Source organism: Castor canadensis, chromosome 11, assembly GCF_047511655.1.
Source record: "Castor canadensis chromosome 11, mCasCan1.hap1v2, whole genome shotgun sequence".
NCBI classification, from domain to species: Eukaryota; Metazoa; Chordata; class Mammalia; order Rodentia; family Castoridae; genus Castor; species Castor canadensis.
In genome coordinates, this window is record NC_133396.1 from 126,978,969 (window position 1) to 126,999,128 (window position 20,160).

The window sequence follows — 20,160 nt, forward strand, 5'->3', positions numbered from 1 at the left end:
AGCCATAGAGGTGAGATTTGAACCAGGGCGTGTATGAGTGTGGAGTTTGGTGTTATATCCCTGGTTGTACCAAAGTCTTTCTCATAGCTGAGCATAGTGGCGCATGGTTATAGTCCCAGAGGCAGGGACTAGTCAGGAGCAGAGGCAGGAAGATCTTGAGTTCCAGGCCAGCTTGGGCTACATAGTGAGAACTTATCTCCCAAAAGACTCCTCCCCTAGGAAATTGGGGCATATCCAATCCTTCCTACAGGGAAAACAGATGTCATCAAAATTTTCTGTTGTATTTGAAAAAAGAAAAAAAAGCCTTGGAAAAGATTTATTTGCTTATTTATTTGTTGGTTTATTTTTGTGGTACAGGGGATCAAACCGGGGCTTTGTGCGTGCTAGGTAAGTACTCTACTACTGAGTTTCTAACCTGGTAAATTTTTAAAAGATGACTAACAGACAACTCCCCATTCCTCGAGAAGTTGAGACCTCACAAGAGGAAGCAAAGACCACATTCTAAAGCCTTTCTGAGCTCCTGGGAGTAGGTAGGGCTAAGTCAGGGTCAAGTGCATCTGGGAGGTCTGGCAGGTGGTCTGGAATCATGGAATGGAGAATGAGGAAACTGAGGAAGAAGTTCAGGAAACTGAAAGCTGAGGAACTGGGTTAGAAATTTCCATCCCAGAAAGGAGCAGAGGTTTGGGGAGTCCAGAGGAGGGCCTGGGTGATGTCAGGGGCACTTGGTGGGGGCGGGGGGCAGGGAGAGGTGACTTTTGGCCACTTCCTGGTGCCTACTGGCTGCCTGTCAGCCATGCTTGCAGATGACCAGAGGACAGGGTGTTGCCTCTAGGTGCTGAGAGTACAGATTCAGGTCCACCATGCCACCAGATAAGGAGTCTCCCATGCCAGTCTCCTGCCTCTGGCAGCTGGTGTAGTGGAGAACCTAGTGCTGCTCAGGGTGGGCAGACCTGAGTTCAAATTCTCACAAGCCACATCTGTGTGGACAGGAAAGTCACCTAACCCTAAAGACTCTGCTGCCTCCTCTGGGAAATGGCCAGCCCCCATCTTACAGCAACACACAGGAGGACAGGAACTTTCCCTGTTGCCTCCCACTGTGCCTGCTGGTGATCCACCTCTGCTGGTAGCCCAGACGGTGTTCCCGCCCCGCCCCCCCCCCCTTTTCATGGAGCAGACTACACTCACTTGCCTTTCTGAGTCTTTAGAAGCAGATCAGTGACCCCAGGGCTTCCACTGGGGCCTACAGGACCACATGAGTGGCTCTCAATCCTGGCTGCATCTTAGGGTCATTTGGGGACCTTTCAAAAACCCTGACACCTGGTCCCACCACCACAAAATTCAATTGAATTGATCTGAGCATCTGTAAGTCATAAATGCTCCCTAGGTGGACTAATGGGCACAGCCATATGGCCCAGCTCCTGCATTGTGCTGGGCTCGCTCTGCCCCAGACTCCCTGCTTCTTGTTCATCTCTGAACATGCTTCCTGCAGGGCCTTTGCTGGAATATTCTGCCCCTGGCTGTCCACCTGGCCTTTACAATTTGTCACTGCCCCTGCCTCTACTAGAGGCCCTTAGTATGTCACCCCCACCCCCATCTCTCCCTGACCCTGCCTTGGTTTGTTCTACTGTACTGTTGGCCTCCTGATGCACCCGGTGCTGATTTGGGTAATGTCTTTCTGCCCCAAAAGGATGTTAGGGCCGGTGGGAGCAGGGCTTGGTTGTCTCGTTCACTGCTGTATCTTCAGGGCTTAGCACACTGCCTAGCAGACAGTGCTCGACAGACTTTTGTTCAAAGAAAGACCATCTCCACCAGCAGGTCTGAGATTCTGGAAGGTGAGGCAGTGCCATGCACTTCAGGGTCCTGGCACCCAGCACAGGGCCAGGCACAGAAGCCGTGGGCAGTTTGCATGCTGAGGGTCTGCTCTGAAGTCAGAGGGTCTGTGGAATGGCAGTGGATGGAGTGTCGCAACTGAAGCCAACACCTAAGCAAGGGGGAGGTGGAAGATGGGCAAAAAGAGGCTTCAAGGAGAAAGGAAAGGGGCAGATCTCCTAACAGTGCTGACCCAAAGCACCTAGCTGGCCCAGGAGCCCAGCAGAGGAGAAGGTATCAGCTCTGACCTCTGGAGGGGTAGGGCGAGAGTTCCCAGAAAGGGTGGGGCAGGGGAGAGCCGACCCCAGGTTCCACCAGTTGACATGGGGCAGCACAGCCTGGGAGGTGGTGCCCTCCTTTATCCTGCAGTGATCATCAGATAGGACCTTTTGTCAGCAGTTGTGGGGCTGCTGCAAAGCACAAATGCCCTTGCCAAGTGGGCACGGCACAGGGGAAGGTCGGTTGGGGCCCCGGGCATTCCTGACCCATCCCAGGAGCAGACGGCAAAGTGAAGCCAGAGGGGACAATTACTCACTGGAGTGCTTATGGTCACAGACTCCAGCAGAAAGGACAGGCTCCTGTTTATGAGAGCCACATGGCATCAGGAAATGACTGCTGGGTGCCCAGGAAACTAAAGGCTCCAGGACATGGGGCTGGGCTATGACTCAGTCTGGTCCTGGCGAGCCCAAGGTCAGCTCTGCAGCCCTTCAGCCCCTCTTCACTCCAGAATCTGGTTCCCCTCTCCATACCCGTGATTTTTCCACTGAAAGTCCTTGGGCCCCAACTACACACAACGCCTGGGGAAAGCCCAGGGCAGAAGCTCCATGGGCCTGTGGCTTCCACAGACCCCAGAAGCCCCTGGATGTGTCTTCACAACCACAGCTGCAGTAGCCCCAGGAAGACTGGAAGACGCAGGTACTTCTGTACATGGTGGGTCGTCTCAGCCCTGACACCTGGTGGTCTCCAGTCCTCCAGTAAAGCTACATCTGCCAGGCAGGCCCTTCCTGTGCTTGCTTTCTGCCTGCTGGGCCTCTTACTGACTATGCTACCCCTCCTCCCTTCCTTGAAGATCAAGGGCAGGGGGCATATAGACTTAGGATTCTAATTTGCTATGTCACTTAACCCTCCCTGAGGCCCCATGTCCTCGGGAGGTGGGGAGAAAAGGGTTGTGGTGCAGTCAATGACAGCTGACCTGGACCTATTGCTGGGCAGGGAGCTTAGCTAACACTAGTCCGACTAGTCCCTTCAGATACAGCGGGAAGGGATAGCTCAGATGCCCACCACGTGTTTCCCGGCCCACTCCTCCCAGCAGGCACTGGTTGCTATCCTGAACTTTAGTAGGGAGGTCTAGTGCCATGGAAATTGTGCCGGGCCAAGGCTAAGCCCTGGCCCACCCTGACTTCCACCGCCTAGGGAGGCATCAGTGATGTCCCAACACTGGCACCCTCCTCCACATAGCAGTGGTCCCTCAAATATGCAAGCAAGTCACCAAGTTCTCAAGGCCACCCTGAGGCCAGGGAGGGTCAGGGGGTGTGGCTTGGGCTCTGGCATTCTCACAGTGGTCTGAGGAGAAACCACCTGAAAACAGGGTTCTCAGAAGCTGAACTCTGAGTATTTGTAGGTAGATCCAGACCTAAAGGAAGACGCAGTCCAAATGGTAGCCAGAGGTGGGTTTGAGGTTTGTCACAGTTATTCTGGAGCCTGAATTAGCGAGGCTTGTACCCCTCCTGCTCACCCTGACCTTGGTCCCCCTCAATGTCAACCCTCTCTTGAACCTTGTGCCAACCCAAGAAGATGGGGGGTATTTGGTGTTGGGGTACAGAACAGGGGTCAGCAGCAGTAGCTAGACCCCAGGCCCCTCCTCAGGGCTCCTGGAATCTCCAGGTCAGCTCCACCCCACAGGTTCCTAGCCTGGGCCAAGAGTAGGACACAGAACATAGGCGCTCAGGCTTACACCTCCTTTGTCCCATCTACAACCTTCAGTGACCCCCACCAGTGTTGACATCTGGTCCTGAACACAGCAAGGAGGGTTCTAGAACCTCCCTAGGCCCAGGGCAGGTTCACAGATATACACACATAAAGTAAAGAGGGGTTGGCTTGTGTGTATCTATAAGCCACATCCAGCCAAATGCTTCAGTTCTTCATCTTTGGCATCGATCTACCAGTCAGCTTTTCTGCATGAGACTGCTGGCTGTTTTCTGTACGACAAGAATTAAATATATTATCTGTCTTTGTGCTGAGTCACAGGACATTCACAGTGGGGGGGGACGATAGGGGAAGGCGGGGAGGGCTTGGGGGGGGGGGAGCCCAGACTCTCCAGGGCTGCTCCTCAGGCTGAGGGGGTTGGGCTGGACAGGGGGCTTGTGGAGAAAGCCAGGACCTGGCCTCCCCTTGGCCTCTGTCCTTCAAGATTCAGCCAAGTGTTAATGAGACCTTGGGAATACAAGAGGGGTGTCTTCTCCAGAAGCTCCCAGCTTCCAGAGTGGGGCTACCAGGATCAAACTTTCTCCCATCCCACGTTCTCCAGTTCACACTGTGGCATTTATACCACTTCTTCTTATGGCTACTGTCTGCAGAGGCTGGAGCCAGGGTCAGGTGGACAGAGCCACAGAGCTGGGAAGGAGCTGAGGTCAGTCTGGCACCTGTTGTCAGGGTGACCCTACATATCTGGGTGCTATTCTCAGGACCCCGAGCTAGGGCCAACTTATCAGCCGTCAGGGGTGATAAGATCTGAAGGAACAGCTCTTGGGAAGGGGGGCATAGGTAGGAGCTGTGTCAGCGCTCCAAGGGCGGGGCACATTCTACCACCTGCCAATTTAAGGCAACTCCATCCAGACTGGGAGATGGGCGGGGGCTGGCTGAGGTGGCAGGAGTGCAGCTGGCAGGGCCAGACCACCTCCAATACAGCTGGGCATCTGGCACATTGGTGCTGCTCAGCCTTGGTTCAGCCTGAGGGCACACAGGGCTTCAGGCGAGGAGGGGATGAGAACAGGGTGGGGATGGTGAGAAGACAGGCTACTCTTTCCTCTGCTGCTCCAGGGTAGAGGAGTGGCCTTTGGCACAGGTGTGGACACCCAGGATTCCAGGGTCCGGACAAGGTGCCATATTCCTTCTTGCTCTCAGAAGGGAAGTAGGTGAAATATGTATGGGGTCCAGGAGTCAGAAAGGGAGTCTGCCATGTCCTAGTGAGGCAGGCAGGCCGGCCCCAGGAGAGGCAAGGTAAGAGCCCATGTCCAGGCCTGGTGATTAGCCTGGTGTCTGGATTCCTCTGTCCAGGAGGGCCCTGTGCTGGTGTCCAAGCACTTCAGGCTGGGAAAGTGTCCAAGGTCCTTCTCTGTACTCTCACCTCTCAGGGAAGCAGCTCATGCCCAGCCACATGGTGGGTGATGGAGAGGTCAGTATGCAGGCAAAGGCCATCAGGGAGGTGTGTGGGAAGCAGGGAGAGGAAACAGCTGCGACCAGCATGGCTGCCAAGTGGTTCTCCAGGCTGGCCATCGGCCCAGATTCCTCAGTCCTCCAATGGCCATACAGGCCCCGTTCTACCCAGATTTGTGTTCCATGTGATCTCTGGTCCTTTGAGCCACAGCAGGGTGGGCATGTCTCAGAAGATGCTCTGCCGACGGCTCTTACCTCGTCCTGGAGAATGGGGGAACAGGGAGGAGCGTACGCTAAGAAGTGCCCAAGATCAGGAGGGACCCTTGTCCCTAGATGACCTGACTGAGTAAGCAAGGGCATGCACAGGGGAGCCAGGCAGTCCTGGGTTCAAATTTCATCTCTGCTACTTACAAGTGGCATGACCTTGTGACTTAACCTCTCAGGGCCTCAGTTTCACTGACCGAAAAGTAGGGAACATCAATAGTACCAAGTTCTCAGGGTATTTTAAGTGTTAAATGAGACAACACACGAAAAGCCTTCTCAGGTTCAAGGCCACTGGCTGTTGTAAGGAAAAAGGACAGTTCTCCCAGAGAGCTCAGGTTCTACAGAGGGAATGTGCCAGAGACAGTATGTACCTCTGCCAGGGCTACTGTCAAAGGCAGTGTTTTGTTTGGGTGGGGGCTGAGGAGGGCAGGACTGGATGAGGCAGTGTGGGTGGGAGAAGCTTCCAGAAGGGAGTAGGGGGCAGGGGTGCTTGCTGATTCCCCATCACTGGGGTGGGCTGCTGGGCCCAGCTCTGTTCAAGCGAGCCTCCACTGCAGAGGGGTAGCCTACCTGGCCTCCTCTTCAAGAGGAGTGGGGGAGGCACAAGGCCTACCTGGCTGCTGGAAGGCCAAGCCACGGTAGCCTGGGTCTTTCTGGAGCTGGATCTCCTTCAGGGAGAAGATGGAGGCAGCTGGGTGAGAGAAGAGAGGCAGGGAGAGGGCTGAGTAGAGCCAGCCTGCTCCTGGACCCTGCCCAGTCTCCCATTGAGTGAGCAGAGCGGGGGACCCTAGCTGGGGCAGCCCTTCACACAGGACCAGCCCAGGAGGACCTAGTGTCTCATAGTTTGCCCCCTTAGTTTGAGTGAGAACCAGTGGAGAAGAAGCCGTGTGTCCAAACCTGCTAGCTGGCCCTGGGTCCTGGGCCTCTTGGTTTCAGCTCTCCACCCACACCTGCTACCCCATTTCTCTGGTTCTGGGCTGGCCCTGCCCCTCAGTCAGACACTCACTGTCTTCAAGCTGGTGCACACATTCTCCCAGAGACCGGAAGTAGGGATGACTCAGGGCCGCCTCTGCTGACATACGACTCTTGGATTCATACTGAAAGGCACAGGGTGGGCTATTGGGCCCCGCTAGGGAATTGTGGGAACTCCTTTAGGCAGTACAACTTCTATGCTAAGTTAGCTCGCCAATTAAGGAGAGGCCTGAGTTTCCTTGAGAGACTCCTGGGGTCAGTGGCTGGTCCCCACTGGATTGGATCCCATGCAGTCTCAGGCCTCAGGCTCCCAGGGGTCCAGACACCGGGAAAAAAATAGAGATGGGACTTCAGGGAAGGGACCCCCTCTTGGGATGAAAATACAGATGCTAAGGCGATGGTGATCACACCTGAGTATGGGTAATATTTGTAGGTAATATCGATGACTGCCCTTTATTGTGTGCTTGCTCCAAGACAGGAACCACAGTGCATCCCATAATCTCAGTGCATCATCAGGGACTATCTTACCAAGTGTGCATCAATTCCACCGTGCAGTTGAGGAAATTGATGCACAGACAAGTCCCCTGGAACATGCCCAAAGGTACCCAGCTAGTGAGTGGGTCTGAACTAGGCTTTGGGTGAGAAGTGAGACTCAAAGATTGAGTATGAAAACCAGTTCTCCTCTTAGGCCTTAGGGGCCCACAGAGTGCAGGAGAGATAGTTCAAAAACGTTGAGCACAGGAGTCACAGAAGTTGGGGCACAGGGCAAAATGGGGGCTTAGGCCTGGATATTTTGCTACCTCTCTCTAGGTCAGCTGGAGGATGCTCACCAGGAGGAGGCTGGTCAGGAGGTTAATGCCATCTGTATCCAACCTGCAAGGAGGAGACACTGATACCGGGTGTGTCTGGGTGGGCTGGGAAGGAGGGGGCCTCTGGGAGGGAGAGGCAAGGGCATGGAGGGGTGGGGCGGGAGGCAGGGCTACCTGGGAGCATGGCTGAGCAGAGGCTGTGGCAGGTACCGCGGAAAGTTGTAGGCTTGGAACTCTGAGAGGGCTGTCACACCTGGCCACGTCTCTTCCGTAGGGGTCCCTAAAGAGACGAGAGTGGGTGGGGATGGCATGAGTGAGGGACCAAAGCCACATGGAGCGGATGCAATGGCTAAGGAGGCAGCAAAGAGGAGACCAGGAGGACCCCGCCCTGTTGAGATCTGCCAGGCCATCCTGCCCAGTCCCTAAGCGCGCCTGGGTTGGGCGGAGTTCTGGCGCCCCCTGGTGGCGGAAGAGAGAGGGAGAGAAGACTGACCTAGGAGGCGAAAGATGAGGTGCAGCTCCTCCTTGACGGTGGAGCCTGGGAAGAGGGGCCTCCCTGTGGCCATCTCGTAGTGGATGCAGCCCACACCCCTGCGGGAGCAAAGGGCACAGAGGCATCAGGAAGGGGCAGCTGCCCTGCCAAGGTGACTGCAGCTGTAACTAGCCAGTCCCACTACAGCCCCTCCCTGGGGGCTTCCTGGGGTCCTAGGAAGGCCTGGCTTCTTCCTTTCACTCTAAGAGACTTGGGTCTGCATTGCCCTGCTGGAAGAGAGAGGTCCAGACATCCATTCTCCTGGGAGGAGATTTGGGGGGTTGGAAATCTAGCACTGACATCCAGCAGAAACCTGAATGCTAGCTTTAAAAGTTTGGGCTGGTTGTCATTTTACCCCAAATCATACAGTTGTTAACATCAAAACAACACATCCCTTTCAAATTTTTCACTAGGATTGATGCACGGGAAAGATTCATTACATTTACTGAATGGGTCTTTTTACCCTCTGGTAATCCGTGCCCCAACCCCTGGGGGAGCATTTTAGAAGCACAGTGTTGGAGTGTCCATTTAAGCTGAGGAAACTGATCTATTTCAGAGTTAAAATTTGTTTGTTTGTTTGAGACAGGATCTCATGTGTAGCCCAGGCTGGTATCAAACTCGCGATCTTCATACCTCAGCCTCCTGAGTGCCAGGATTACAGGCCAGGCTGTATGCCTGACTTTCAGACTTAATTGTTGAACAGCCAGTGCAACAGGGAGCCATGGGACTGTGTCAAGAATGTTAGGTAGTTCTTTTCAGAGTCTAGGAATGTGGGAGTCCCCCTTGCTCCCCACAACCCCACTCACTCACCACATATCGATGGGGGTGGAATACTCTGTGGATCCCAGCAGCACCTCAGGGGGCCTGTACCACAAGGTCACCACCTCATTGGAGTAGGTCTTTGTAGGCACTGACTTGGCCCGGGCCAATCCTAGGGAAGACTTGTTACTGAGTCTCTGCTGACGGTGGTGCAGCGTCAGCCTCTCCACAGCACGCCCCACATCCTGAGGAGGTGGTGCACCTGCCCGCCAGCCTGCACCCTGCCCCTGGCCTCACCAAAGTCAGCCAGCTTCAGCTCGCCTCTCTCATTGATGAGCAGGTTCTGTGGCTTCAGGTCCCGATGCAGGATTTTTCGGTGGTGGCAGTAGGCCAGGCCTCGGAGCAGCTGGAACATGAAAATCTGGGGAGAAGGGAACAGAAAGAAGCGGAGGGAAGATGGAGGAAGGTCCACAGAGGAGATTATCTTCTGCCTTAGCTCCAGGCTGGGACAGAAATGGGGGCAGAGACTTGAGACTTGGCACAAGTCCCTGGAGAGGCCCCCACTCCCCACAGCTCCATCCTGAGCCCATGAACACCAGGGAATCCCACAGGGAGGGGAAGCCCAGGTGTATAGGGGAGGCAGTGAGTGTGAAGAGGGTGGAGATGTCTCTAGTTGAGCAGGGATCCGGAAGCACAATGGGTCAGGAAGGCCTCTGTGTGGGACTTGGTTCTTTAACAAATACCACAACAGGCTATCCATCCCTCTGAGCTACCTGGAAGCCTCCTTTCATTCTGGCAGGTAGCTCAGATGGGAAAACTAATGGTCAGCGTTAGGGTTTATATCAATATCAGCAGCACAGGGTGTGTGTCTGTGTCCCTAGGCTAAGGTGCCCAGTCCCACTCCTGAACTCAAGAAATGGCCATGCCCTTTTCTTCCTTCCTGCATCTGAAGTTCTGAGCAACCACAGCAGAGGGGGCCCTGGCAGGATGGCTTCCCATGTAGCTAGCAAAATGAGCTGGCCGGGGTGTGTGGGGTGTGTGGGGTGGGGGTGGGGGTGGGGTTCCTGCCTTAGAGGCCCTCACCTTGACGTTGTACATGTTCATGAGGTTTCCACAGTGGTCCAAATACTGCTTCAGGTCACTGTCCTGGAACACAGACCCTGGCTCAGTGCTGCCCCTTCCTGGCCAGTGATCCAGACACAGACTGAGAGGAAGTCCCTCCCTCAGCAGGGCCCAGTAGCGGGAACAGGTCCCTGACTCTGAGTCACCCCTAAGCTCCTGCATGGGAGCATCTGAGAGCCTGATTTTAGAATTAAGTCAGGGCCACCCCCACCCTTACCCTTCCACTCCCTCATCCCCGCCTCTTCCCTACCCCATTTTATTCCAGCACAAGGGGCGGGGGGGGGGGGGGGGGGGAGAGGGTGCCAGCCCCAGCCCAGCTCACCAGGTATTCAAACACCAGGGTGAGGGACCGATCTGTGTGGATGAGGTCATGCAGGGTCACGATATTGGCGTGCTTCAGGTTCTTCAGCAGAGACACTGGGGAGACAGGCCCGCCTGGGTCCCTGGGCCCACGTGCCCCTTGTGCCCTCTCTTCCTGGGGTCAGCGATAGCCCTCCACCCTGGGCTCCCAGCAGGCCCAGGCTGCTGAGCCCCTCCTCCCAGAAGCCCAGGGATGTACGGGGCCCTGGTCACTGTACCCTCTCGGATGGCAGTGCAGGGCGCCCCCTCCTCATGTTCCAGCCGGATCTCCTTCAGGGCCACCAGGTTCTCTGTCAGTTTGCTGCGCCCCTTGAAGACTGTGGCATAGGTACCCTGGGATGAAGGAGCACCTGTGAGTCCCAGGTGCATTGGACTCCCACTTTCCCTGTCTAGTACCTTCCTCTCTTGCCTCTACTTGCCTGGGATTTGGATTTGGGTGGCCTTCTCTCTGCTCCCTCCATTACAATTCGGTTTTGCCCAAAGCCCACTTTCTCTGTGAAGTGCTCATAACAACTTCCCGATCAGAACAGACTGCTCCTTCTTCCACCCCCAGCATGCTAGACACCCCCGTTATTATAATGCCAGGCTTGCTCTTCCTTGTACGAGGCTGATGTTTACATGTAGGTCTCTTCTTGAAGAATGGCCTTCTTCCTCTCTATCAGCCTGCACCCACCCCAGGCTGGTAACACAAAGCCTGACAGTGGTACAGAAATAACTTTGTGACACAGCCCTTGCTCTGTACCAGGTGTTGTCCAAGTGCTGTGTTTAAGTTTATGATAGCGGCCTACTACTCCATCCTCACAACAAACTGATGAGGCAGAACAATTACTATTGCTACTTGCTAGAGGAAGAAATGGAGGTACACATAACTTGCCCAAGGTCACAGAGCTAGTAAATGGTGGACCTGGGGTTCAGATCCAGGCAATAAGTACTTGCAGCGAAAAGACTAGGTTCTGTGAGAGGCCTTGTGCCCTCGTTCAGGGTTAGGCCCACGGAATACCTGCTGAAGGCTGGGCCAGGCTCTGTGACCAAGATGGTGCAACTCTGTGAATCGGGGTCCATAAGGGAGCAGACCGTGGTCAAAACCATCCTGCATGGCTGCCCAGAGAGGATCACATTCAGCAGCTTACCTCCCCCAGTTTGTCCAGTTTCACGTATGTTTCCAGTTTTCCAAAGCCGATATCTGACTGCAAGGGAGACAACAGGGTAGTGTGAGATTAAAGTCCCCAGTCACTTGACCTACTCCACACGTCCCTCCCTCCAGCCTCCAGGAGAGAAGGGAATGACAACCCCATTGTTGCAAAGGCAAAAACTGAGGCTAGCAAAGGGGAGGACAGTCTCAAATCCTTCTTCTTCTCCCTTCCCCTCATCCCCATAAGAGCAGAGGGCCCTATGACAGTGGGGAATGTGGACACCAGAGCTGTAGCTCCTGGAGTGGCTGCTCACCTCCCTCCCCTATCTACTTCTGTCTTTCTCAGATTACTTGCTCCTCCAGGGTGAGGCTGGCTTTTCCTCCATCATGTGAGAGTCTGGTTCAAAACCCATCTCTCCAGCAGTCTCTCATTAGCACAACTTTTCCAGCTCAGAAGAGGTAATAGTGATCGAACTCAGGGCCTCACACATGCTTAGGCAGGTGTTCTGCTACTTGAGACGCACCCCTAGCCCTTTTGTTTGTATTCCTTTTTTTTTTTTTTGTGGTACTTCATTTTGAACTTAGAGCCTACACCTTGAGCCACTCCACCAGCTCTTTTTTATGATGGGTTTTTTTTCAAGATAGGGTCTAGCAAACTATTTGCCTGGAACTGTGATCCTCCTGAGAAGCTAGGATTACAGGTGTGAGCTCGTTTGCATTTTTATTATTACTGGTAGTTGTTACAAGGGGTTTCATTGTGGTATTTCCACACATGCATTTAATGTACTTTGATCATATCCATCCTCTTTCTTTCGGTGGGATTGGAGTTTGAACTCAGGGCTACCACTTGAGACACACACCTCCAGCCCCCCTCTCTGAGTCTTTTTAGTCTTCTTCCTCCTTTTATTACAATTTTAATGGGTTTCATTATTCTATTTTCATACATGCATAAAATGTACTTCTATCGGATTCCTACCCCCATAACTCTCCCCTTTTGTGCTCCTGCATTTTGTTTTCAAGATAGGGTTTCCTGAACTTTAGCCCAAGTTGGCTTTGAACTCCTGATCCTCTTGCCTCTGCCTCCCCAGGAGCTGGAACCAGAGGCCACGCACTGACTTGCACCCAGCACTTAACAGGACAGATTCTTGAGCCCTCTACTGAGAGAGAGAATTTTACAGGCGTCTGCAGTGAGGCCCTGAGGCTGGGTTTTGTAAGATGCTCCCAACAAATTTGACAGGGAACTAGGACCAGGAAGCAAATGCCACATGGTCCTAATCCTGGGAGACCCTGGGGCCCAGAGGAGGTTTAGAGTTTAGCTCCAGCCAGGACCACCTAGGGAACGGACGTTGACTTAGGAGGACAATCTGTTTGAATCCACAAAGACCAGCAGGTGGCATCAGAGGCCGAAGAATCTTTCTGGAAACCATGACAGGGACAGGCAAAGCCAAGACTGCTAAGTCCATGCTGGGACAGGATGGCCCGCCCTTGTGACCTCTGACCCTCTTGGGACTCACCAGGGAGGCACGGCGGGACATGCGGCTGAGGGGTTTGGGCAGGTCTGGGCTCTCCAGCTGTAGCTTCTGCAGGAATTCCTGGGGCAGCCGGATATCCATGGGTAGAGAGAGTCTCTTGCTGATGTCCTACAGTGATAGGGATGAGATGGGGACACCAAGTTGGCACCAGGGGTAACCAGGGCTGTGGGGCCCTCACCCCTCACTCTGGGCCTATCTTTCCCTGTAGAGCAGGACCAAACCACAAACTCACAGTTGCTTCAAGGGCATGCTCAAAGACATAAGTGAATAGTCGGGGGTTGCTGTGTGACTTAAGGAGGTTTCTTGCCCTCTCTGGGCCACAGTATCACCATCAATAGAACCTAAATCTTATGCCCTCACAGACACTTTAACTCTGAAAGCATAGTTTTCCTATAATGGCATATCATGTGGGTATAAGAACAATAGTCAAGTTGTCTATTACTAGCCTTTACTGTGTTCCAGGAATGTTCAAAGCACTTGTCATATATTAACACATTTAATCCTCACAAAGGAAACTGTAGTATACACAAGTTAAGTAACTTTTACAAAGTCACAGAGTTAATTAGAAGGGCTGGGATCTGAACTCATGACTAACTCCAAGGCAACCATCCTCCTGTGCATCCATCCATGGGTGTGTCCCGTGGAGCTTCCCCTCACCTCCATGGAAAAACGGCGCTGGTTCTGTCGTCGTTGGTACTGCATGCCAGGGGACAGCTGCCCGGTGTCCTCCCCACTGCCTGTTGGGGAGAGGGCACTGGGCTCATATCTGCCAAGAGAACTGAGCTGCAGGTCTGAGAGGGACAGGCATCAGCTCCCCTCCCTGCCACTCTGACCAGGAAGTGGGGAAGGCAGCCCACGGTCCACCCAACCTGCCCTTCTCCCTGAGGCTGCATAGGGCAGGGTGGTCAGCAAGGCTGGCAGGAAAGGCAGGCGGGAGGGCAGGGAGTGTGAGGGAATGAGGTTCCTCACCCTCATTCCTCCGGTTGTGAAGCTGGTTGAACTGCTCGGTGAACTCAGCCTCCTCAATGGTCTCTGTGCGGGGCACCGACAGGGAGAACCGGCGTTTGAAGTTCTTCATCTTGTTCATGATCAGCAGAGACTAGCAGTGGGGTCCTAGAGTGGACGGGAGAGATCAGACCTGCTGCCCTGCATACGGCAGACTTCTTAACCAGAGTCCCAGCTCCCTGAGGGCAGGACCTAACCCGGTTCCTCCCTCCTGGACTCTCAGCCCCTTCCCCACCAGGGTTCCTCCATCAGCCTACACTGAGCACAATGGTGGGTGTGATGGGAAGAGCACCCAAGAGCACCCTCCTGCCGTGTGTTAACCCCACATCTGCTGTGGATCCAGAGTGTTCTGAGGGGGGCAGGGAGGGCACCAGAATTGGGTGGTCCTCAGGCCGGCAGCTCTTTGCCCACTTATCAGAGCCTGGAGATGTCAACAGTCAGGGAGCCTTGCTGATAGATACCCATGGGTGTAACCCACACATTTTGCTTGTTCGATTTTTATTTACTTATCAATTTATTTTTGGCAGTACTGGGAATTGAACTTAGGGCTTATTTGCTCTACCACTTGAACCATGCCCTGAGTTCATAGCCCACACTCTTTGGATGCCATCTTCTTGCTCCAAACCCCATTCCACCTTGATACTGACACTGTGAATCCCCCTCTCTGGCTTGTCCTAGGTTTCCAGGAACCAAGGAAAGAAACGAGGGAGGGTACATGATGGGAGTTGGCCCAGCCGCACATCCTCTTTAGCTGAACTATGGAGATCAGGAATGGCCAAAGGTCCCAGGGGAAACACAGAAGTTAGCTGGAAACAGAGACACCCCCAGGGGAAGCCGGAGTGCTGGTAGCCCCTCCCTGCCATAGTCCCAGAGCAGGCAGGGCACCTTTTGCCCTCTTCCCCAGGGAAGAAAGGTTTTTTCCCTGCTTGCTTAGCTCTTATTTGCCTCTGCACACTGCTTCCCAATGACACTTGCGAACCACTTCTTCCCACAGGCTCTGAAAATCCAAAACAGCGCTGTCCTGCCCTCCCTCCCTTGTGGTTTCATCGTTCCAGTGTAGCCGTCCCCTCTCCCTGCTGGCCACACTACCTTCAGCTGCAGAGACCAAGAGGGACCAAGATGGGAGGGGCTGCTACATTTCTCCCTGGTTCTGCCCACTCCTAGAGGATGCTCAGTCCTGCCACTGGCCAGCACCTAGTTGCCAAGACAACGGGGCCCCTCTTGAATCCTCCCTGTTTCAGGGATTATGGGCCAGTAACATGTTTGCTTTGCTTAATGAGCACATCCTTCTGTCTTCAGCCAGCCTGGAAAGGGTCCCCACTCTGGCACTGTGTGCTCCTGGCTGCCTCCAAACTTAGCTAAGTCATGGCCCTCCAGTTCTTCTGAGCCCCAGCTGCTGCCTCTCAGAGCAGAAGCCTCAGCTTGGTACTGCCCAGCTGAACCTTTCCCCACTGGGGGTTCTGAAGTCTGACTCAGTTCAGCACAATACACGATGGATTAAGCGCCTACCAGGTGCTACATTGTGCTAGGCACTGTGGTTGACTAAAGTGTGGTCCCTGCTGTCAAGAAACTCAGGCTGGTGATGCCACTTTCTTAAGAGGCAGCCGAGAGTTCTTTGCCCACCTTGGCCTGTCCTGACTTTCCATCCCTAAATTCCTGCCAGCCAGCCTCAGCCACTCCTCACTGCTCTGTGTGATGGCTGTTTCAGGCCTGCTGTCTGCAGGACTCTCAGACAGAAAGGATGCTCCCTGAGGGCAGCCACCCTGCCTTTGTGCAGGGTCCAGCCTGAGGGTCTCATATGGAGGCCTCATGATGGTGGCAGAACAGTATGGGCTCCAGTGACTAGGCAAGGCAGATAAGCCCTGCCTGGTGACTCGCACCTCCCAGCAAGACAGAAGGGCAGAGATGCCCTCACTATACAGATTCACTGTTTTCAAAGCATCACCAGGAAGCATTGTAAGATAACCTTCATATTCCTGCATCCTGCATTTCACCCTGAGATCCTCAAACTGAAGCTTCAAAATGCCATTGTTTTTTGGGGGGGTGATACTGGGGCTTGAACCTCTTTTTGAGACTGTTCTGCCTCAGCCTCCCGCATGCTGGGATTACAGGTGTGCACCACTCCACCAGGCAGAAGATGCATTTTAAGCAGCATCTCTAATGTCACACAGTCCATGTTCAATCATGGAGCCATGGTTGGGGGAGGTGGCCCAGGTAAGGGCTGATTTTCCGTGGGCATTTCTAGACTGCTCTCGGTGCTGGGGTGGGAGATCCTCAGAGCTGGGGAGGGAGTAGCTGCAGTGGAGCAGGAGCTGCCATTAGGAGAGAAACCATCTCTGCCCTGGGAACAAGCATATCTTATTGCCCAAACCAGTGCCCCCAGGCTCAGTCATGGTCATCCTAGTAGGGGTGAAGGAGGCAGGCAATTTGCTCCCTGAGATCTGAGCTCTGCCAGGAGGGACCAGCCACACCCCTTTCTAAAAACATGGCTTCCCCATAAAACTGTCCTGCAGGTTGGAATTTATGGGATGACATGCTGAGTTTTGGCTCGGGAATCTACCAGTAGTTGCCATAAATCTCACACTGACTCTCACTTGCTGGGCAAGGGGGAGGGGAGTTCACTCAAAGCTCCTGAGAGGGAGGTCAGCTGGCCCCCAGTGCCTGCCAGACAGAGGAGAACCAGCCCTGAATCACACCTGTTCTCCCCAGGGTTCTGTTAGGAGCAAGGAGCCACCAGCTTGGCCTGGGATGGGGTGGAGGGTGGGAAAGGAAGACTGTGGGAGGTGAAACTGGGGGCAGCGGACTTGAACAGGAATGTGGGGCCAAAGTCTTGCAGAGGGATGGGGCCCAGCTGTTCTCCAACCACTGGAGAAGAGACCAAGAGGAAGTAGCTGTCACGGCGGAGGAAGAGATGGAGGTCAGATGCAGGGATGGACTTTCTGATGGTGACAGGGGAGCAGGCAGTGGGGGGGATGGTGAACAGAGCAGAGAGTGGCATCTCTCTCTGCTGGGGACAATCAGGGCATTGAACCAGGCAGGGTCTTGGGTGTGACAGGGCAGTCGGGGCAGTGAATGGTCTGTTGTTCCCTAGCTCAAGACACAAGATGCTTCTGTCACTTCTCCCTTGGGAGAATCAGCTCTTCAGATTTGGGATCCAAGGGGGAAGGGAGACAGGAAAAAGGCCTGTCACCTTGGTGCTGTCTGCCCCTCAGCCCTAACTAGGGACAGAAGCTCAGTGTGACCCAGTCTGAAGCCAGTCCAGGGCCTGGCACAGTGTGGCCTTTGTCCCAGGGCCAGGGAGCCATCTGGGGCTGTCCCGTGCAACTGGTGCCAGGGGAAGAGGGCGATTGGGTCCGGGGGTGTGGTCCAGCAGGGCAGTTGGGGAGTGGGAGAGTCATGCAGCAGAGGTCCCTCTGGAGATGTGGAGTGGCCAGGCAGACTCCAACCAGCCTGCCTCTGCCTCCCTGCCCAGGTAAGCCTTCCTCTGCCACTTCCTTCTGGGCAGACACTAGCAGCCCAGCACTTCCTGCTGGTGCCAGAGAAGCTGGTGGCCCAGGAGGAGGAAAGTGAGCACTTGCCAGAGGCCACTGTGCACCCTGGGAGAAAGGGCCAGGACTCCTGAAGTGCCAGCTAGGGAAGGCACAGTTAACAGGCCTCCACTCCTGTCTCTTGCCCGGTGAGAACATGGAGGCTCCCAGAGGGGAAGTGACCTGCTCAAAATCATGCAGCAATTTCCTGGTGTTGCCAAGGATGCAAACTATGGTCACACTGCTTCTTTCTGCTCCTGATTGGGGCCTCCCAGCCCTGTTCCCTCCCTGTAGTCTAGACTGGAAGTGCTGCTCTCTCCTCTGGTCTCCTCCCTCCTGCTCTGAATCAACAGCCAGACAAACGCAGGCCAGATTCTGGAGCCATGTATGGCTAGCAGGCTGTGTGTGGCAATGAAGTGACATCATCCCTCTTAGCTTTGGTTCATTCAGTCACTCAACAGTTATGTACTGAGCACTCAACAAGAGTGCCAGCCACTCTTGTTGGCCTGAGAATCCACAGGTGAAGGAGAGAGACATTAATTCCTGCCTTTGTACATTCTTCTTTTTGTCTTTTTTGTGGTGATGGGGATTGGTCCCAGGGTCTTGCCCATGCTAGGCAATGAGCTACATCCCTGCCCTTGGACATTCTAATATAGGTTGAGAAGATACAGACAACAGAATAAACAAATAAAATGGTAGATGGTAATAAAGGAAAATCAAGCAGGAAAGAGGAATAGTGTGAGGGGCACCAAACTGCAAGTTTAAACAGGTGGTCAAGAAGGTCTCCCTGAACAGGTGATTTCTCAGAAATAATTCAGAGTAGACATGGGTGAAGGAGTGTCATGAGGAAGCTGGGGGAGGCAGGCCAGCAAAAGAACAGCAGGTGCAAAGTTCCTGGGGCAGAAGTGAGTCTTCCATGTTCTCCAACAGCAATGTGGCTGGAGAGGAGATCAGAGGAACGTGTGGCAGCTGTATTGGACGTCCCAGGGTACATGAGGATTTGAGCAGATGAGTGACAAGGCCCTATTGACATTATAGGCTTCCTCTGGCTGCTGAATTAAGAACAGACTGTGTGGGCGAGGAGAGAAGCAGGGAGTAGTAGGAGGCTACTGCAGAGATCCAGGTATGAGCGATGGTGGTGACTGGCACCAGCATGGGCACAGTGGAGGTGGTAAGAAGTGGCTGGACTTGGGGTGTATTTTGAAGTGGTACCAAAGAGGGTTGCAGCTGGATAGACTGTATGTGGGGATAAGAGGGGAGTGCCACATGTGTGATCCTGAGGGGACTTAGCTGAACAACCAGAGGAGGGCATGGCCCCTGGGGGAGAGAGGGGCTCTGGGAGGAGAGGTTCAGTAGGAAAATCAGTAGTTGGGCTTGGGTGAGCAAGTTTTCCATGGTCAATGCTGTCTGAGTGGTGTTGCACCAGGCAAGCGTCTAGTGCTGGAGCCTTCTTCTCTCCAGTGTCTGCTCAGACATAAATTGCTACCAGAAGCCAGATGCCAATGGCTCATGCCTGTAATTCTAGCTATTTGAGAGGCTGAGATCAGGAGGATCGTGGTTTGAGGCCAGACCGGGCAAGTAGTTCACGAGCTCCGATCTCCAAATAATCACAGCCAAATGGACTGGGGGTTTGGCTCAAGCAGCAGAGTACCTGCTTTACAAGTGGAAAGCCTTGAGTTCAAACTCTAGCTTCATTAAAAAAAAAAAAAAGGCTGGTGGAGTGCCTCAAGCAGGAGAGCACCTGCCTAGCAAGTGTGAGGCCTTGAGTTCAAATCCCAGAAAAAAAAAATCCGTTAAAAAAAAAAAAGTTGCCAGAAGGAAGGTTCCAGGCAGACCTAATTAAGCAGCTCTCGTAGCCTCCCTTTCCCCAAGGTGCTCTGACCTTGGGAGAAGGCTGGCAGCAGTGAGTATTGGCAGCTACCAGGTGGAGAGAGTGGGAAGACCAGGGAGGCAGGTCCCCTACTTAGACAACTCTGCAGGCCACACGGTTGGGGCCGGTGCAAGGCAGGGGACTTTATTTCCTGGGGGACAGGATTCATTCCCCTCTTAGGAGAGAAGAGAGCTCTGCAGGGCAGCCCCAGGGGTCCATGGTCTCCATGTGCCTACACTTCACCTGCTGCCCCTATCTGGGGACAACCTCTGCCAGGCCCCAGACCTATCCCTTCGCTGGGGCTGGGACCCTGGGAGACCCTGGCCTGGAGGCTGTGAAGGCACAGGAGGAGGTTGGCAGAGCAGGAAGGGCACCGGGAAGTAGCCTCCACTCTCAGGAGTTCTGGCTGCCATCAGTTAGGAGGGCGGCAGGGCCAGCGCCACTCCTTAGCCGCAAGGCCAGGCTCCGAGACTGGTAATTTCTTAGTAATTCCCTTTCGGGTACCCTGTGCCTTCCACTGAACACGGCCCTGTGACCGGGCCTGTACCAGGTGCTTCAGATCTGGGCTCCTTCTTCTTTGGCTTTGATCCTTTCTATTTGCAACTTGCTGGCTCTGCTCCAAGCCCCCTGCATGCAGCTCAGGCCTCCTGGGTCTGTAGAAGCTTCCTGACCCCCAAGACCACCAAGTGCCCTCCTCCGATGGAGGAGGCCTGACTTTTGACCTGTCGCCCAGAGGGCGTTTCAGTCCCTATGCCGAGTGCTGGTGGTACATGGCAGACAACGTGTCTGTCTACAGGCACCTGTGGGCACATACTGTGTTCCGAGCACATGGGATGCCTCTCCAAGTTCCCCTCTTTGCTTGATTTTATTTTGGTCTCCAACTGTGGACCCAGAGGGTGAAGGATATAACTGACAACTGCCCACAGAGGGTCTGACCCTCTCTTTGTCCCAAGGGCTGGCTGCTAGCCAGGATCCTCATGACACCCTCTCTCTCCCACTCCCTGCCTCCAGCTAGGTCATTAGCCACTGTGC

At 54.2% G+C, this 20,160-nt stretch overlaps 1 protein-coding gene across 9 annotated transcripts in view; it reads right to left on the reverse strand.

Annotated features, from left to right (window-relative positions):
• Positions 1–310: 310 nt before the first annotated feature.
• Cdk18 (cyclin dependent kinase 18) overlaps positions 311–20,160 on the reverse strand; it is a 30,985-nt gene continuing 11,135 nt past the window's right edge. For 6 of the 9 annotated variants that reach the window (XM_020177372.2, XM_020177382.2, XM_074048506.1 and 3 more), the window contains exons 2-16: positions 13,696–13,839; positions 13,384–13,463; positions 12,709–12,834; positions 11,193–11,249; positions 10,281–10,395; positions 10,025–10,119; positions 9,664–9,726; positions 8,878–9,001; positions 8,632–8,752; positions 7,783–7,880; positions 7,464–7,569; positions 7,311–7,353; positions 6,515–6,605; positions 6,079–6,199; positions 311–5,505 (exon numbers count right to left, since the gene is read on the reverse strand). In XM_020177372.2, the coding sequence (XP_020032961.1) occupies positions 5,496–5,505; positions 6,079–6,199; positions 6,515–6,605; positions 7,311–7,353; positions 7,464–7,569; positions 7,783–7,880; positions 8,632–8,752; positions 8,878–9,001; positions 9,664–9,726; positions 10,025–10,119; positions 10,281–10,395; positions 11,193–11,249; positions 12,709–12,834; positions 13,384–13,463; positions 13,696–13,813 (1,368 nt within the window). In that variant the 5' untranslated portion in view covers positions 13,814–13,839 and the 3' untranslated portion in view covers positions 311–5,495. The remainder of the gene's footprint in view (positions 5,506–6,078; positions 6,200–6,514; positions 6,606–7,310; positions 7,354–7,463; positions 7,570–7,782; positions 7,881–8,631; positions 8,753–8,877; positions 9,002–9,663; positions 9,727–10,024; positions 10,120–10,280; positions 10,396–11,192; positions 11,250–12,708; positions 12,835–13,383; positions 13,464–13,695; positions 13,840–20,160) is intronic. The other 3 variants (XM_020177391.2, XR_012439030.1, XR_002213171.2) reach the window with 3 other exon arrangements.